Here is a 2,696-nt window from a genome sequence, read left to right on the forward strand (position 1 = left end):
ACCAACTCAATTTAAACCAACCGAATCTAGAATATAGCATGTTCACATATGTGACTTTTTTGAGAAGTTTTCCAGATGCACAAGTATCTAAAACCTAGCTCAAGCAACCACCTCTGTATGTATGCTTACTTTTCCCAATATAATATGCATAAGTGTTTATGTTTGTCATTCAAAATATATTTGTCATAAAATTTATTCTATGTCATTTTCTTGAATATTTTATCTCTATAAAGTATACAAAAAGTAATAGTTAATTAGGTGTATCAGAGACCGTGTCTGATCTCCAAAATGACAAGTGAAGAAAAAGGTTATATTATCTTCAGGTTATCTTCAGGCTATACTCATGTGTACTTTGATGCTGTTATATGCTTGCATTGTTACATGTTTTTAGGATCATTATTAGATCTTCAAACAATATTATTCACAAACTATTTCCGTGTAGTTTATCTTCTGAACTATACCTGAGAAATTCTGAATAGACCTCCAGCATAATCGAAACATCTGAAGGAAGTATCTCCAATTTTCAGATCAGTGAACAGAAGGAAATATCTGATAGATACAACACACAAGTCTCTGAGATAAGTCTCTGAGATAAGTCCCCATTTTTTTACCGTACACAGTTTCAGCCCGTCACCGAGACGGCCACGGATCTGGCCCATATATAGAGAGGTGACGACGCCACGCAGTCGTTGCTCTATTCAATCCCCAATCCGGGTGTCAAAAATCAAAACTGTTCCGCCGCCGCCGTGGATGGACGCAACAGAAGCTTGCCCTGGCGCTGGCCTGCAACGACCATCCGAGTTTGACTTCATGTTCACCGACGAGGGGTGGGCCTTGCTGTCCGAGGAGACACGCCGTTCAATTATAGGAGTTCTGGATCAGGACAGAGAGGAGAAGACCCGCCTCCTAGAGCGCCGTCAGTCCCGGTCCCGGAAGGACCGCCGCAAGGATCCTCGGCCGGACAAACAGACACACCCTAGCAAGAGCCTCGACCGTAACACCTGTCAAGGGATGTTCGGGATTCAGATAACTTTTTGTGGATCCGACAGCATCGTGTGCTCAACCATTCAGACTGTAAGTTGCATCATTAATTCCATCTATTAACAAGTTTTCTTTTTCATTCTGCTCACTTCTTTTTACATTTCCTTTTCCCCAGCTGCGCTGCCGCCGATGCGCTATACTTCCTGCCAACTCCTTGGGAACGGATGCTCTCATTATCCTCATCCTATGCTACAATTCCTTGATGTTTTTGTCCAGTTTTACAGGAATGCCTTGAATATCATGCGTGGCAATACACATATTGATGTCTATGGCTTGCTTGCTGTAAGGGATTCCTTGGATTCTTCCCGGGACTATATTTTTCACCGTTCCAGAGAGAACGCTCAAGCTATCGACGTGGTAATTCTACACTCTTTCTTAACACTCTACATGGTTAATTATGGGGTACATTAATGAACTGTAGGTCCATAAATCATGGGTTGGTTAAGAACACTATATTTGTGCCCATTTGCTTTGGTTAACAACGATGTATTTCTTTCCGTTTGCGTTAGTTAAAAACACTATATTTGTGTCTAAATCTTCCACTTAAACCTGTATTTGCAAAAGTTTTGAACCTGGAATTGCCATATATATACATTCTAGCTATCTATATCATAAATTAATTCTGGGATTGATATAATTCTGGGCTACATTTTAGAATGGTGGTTATCTAAGTCTGAGCTACCCTGCACGGGGCATATCTGCAATGGGCTGCCTGATTGAAATTGATATAAAGATCAAGGGCAAGGATGTTGACAAAGATTTGTCGATTATTGATGGATCTGTGAAAGCCTTTGGGCAGTTTGACTCGAGGACTGCTAACCATGTTGATAACGTCAATGGTAAAATTATATTCAAGACACATGTTGTTCGTAAAGGTGTCGAGGCAACTATAGACCTCGATTTTGTGGAGGTGCCAATAGGCGGCTTCAATGTGCGGATGCGTGGTAAAACTGTCCGTGGTAAAGCTGTTTACTCCTTTATCACTGAGCGTTGTGATGATGACAGTTTTATTGCTTCACCTGGGAAGCATAATAAGAAGTTTGTAGCGGCTGTGAGCATAGGTGATACACTATGTGTAGACTTCATGGAGAAAAGGCGAGAAGCGCTCTCTTTTGTATCATCCAAGCACGGCAACGAGGAGCTACCTTACCGATTCAGCAATGGAGCTTTGGTCTTTGTTAAAGTCTATTGGTCAACCATCGTCGAGGGTTGACCATTGGGTCTGTAATCACTGAAAGAAAAGAAAGATATCATTATTGTCAGTTTTGAAGTTTTTGATCTTTACCCCCTGAATTTTGGAGTGAAGTGCACTGTAGGTCCTTAAACTATTTCAGGGGTGTCACATAGGTTCTCGAACTATAAAAATCGTCATTTAGATCCTCGAAGTACAGTAAGTGTGTCATACAGGTCCAAAATCTCACTAACCCCCTCTAAATGACCAGCTGGCATGGTGAACAGTGCGAAAAATAAAAAAATATGAACAAAAAAATCTGAAAATCTTTGGCATCAAAGATACCCCTGGTGCGTGAATAGTAAAAATGTTCGTTAATTCAAAAAAATGTTCGCGAATATGGGAAAAATATTCGCGACTTTAAAAAAGTTCACAAACAATAAATTTGAAAATATGTTCGCGAACCACAAATATTGTTCGTGGG

At 40.6% G+C, this 2,696-nt stretch overlaps 1 protein-coding gene across 1 annotated transcript; it reads left to right on the top strand.

Moving 5' to 3' along the window:
- The first annotated feature begins 621 nt into the window (after positions 1 to 621).
- LOC119343662 lies at positions 622 to 2,325 on the top strand. The gene is made up of 3 exons (XM_037614505.1): positions 622 to 1,074; positions 1,157 to 1,398; positions 1,697 to 2,325. The coding sequence occupies exons 2-3, from the start codon at positions 1,171 to 1,173 to the stop codon at positions 2,252 to 2,254; spliced, it is 786 nt and encodes a 261-aa protein (XP_037470402.1). The 5' UTR covers positions 622 to 1,074; positions 1,157 to 1,170; the 3' UTR covers positions 2,255 to 2,325.
- Positions 2,326 to 2,696: the final 371 nt, after the last annotated feature.

This window comes from Triticum dicoccoides, unplaced genomic scaffold (assembly GCF_002162155.2).
Source record: "Triticum dicoccoides isolate Atlit2015 ecotype Zavitan unplaced genomic scaffold, WEW_v2.0 scaffold136885, whole genome shotgun sequence".
Classification (NCBI taxonomy): Eukaryota; Viridiplantae; Streptophyta; class Magnoliopsida; order Poales; family Poaceae; genus Triticum; species Triticum dicoccoides.

What these genes read in the sequence shown, in the direction of transcription:
- LOC119343662 (XM_037614505.1), top strand. Translation starts at nt 1,171, where the DNA reads ATGCGCTATACTTCCTGCCAACTCCTTGGGAACGGATGCTCTCATTAT. An exon ending in ACGCTCAAGCTATCGACGTG is followed by an intron (nt 1,399 to 1,696) that starts GTAATTCTACAC and finishes GCTACATTTTAG; the next exon opens with AATGGTGGTTATCTAAGTCT.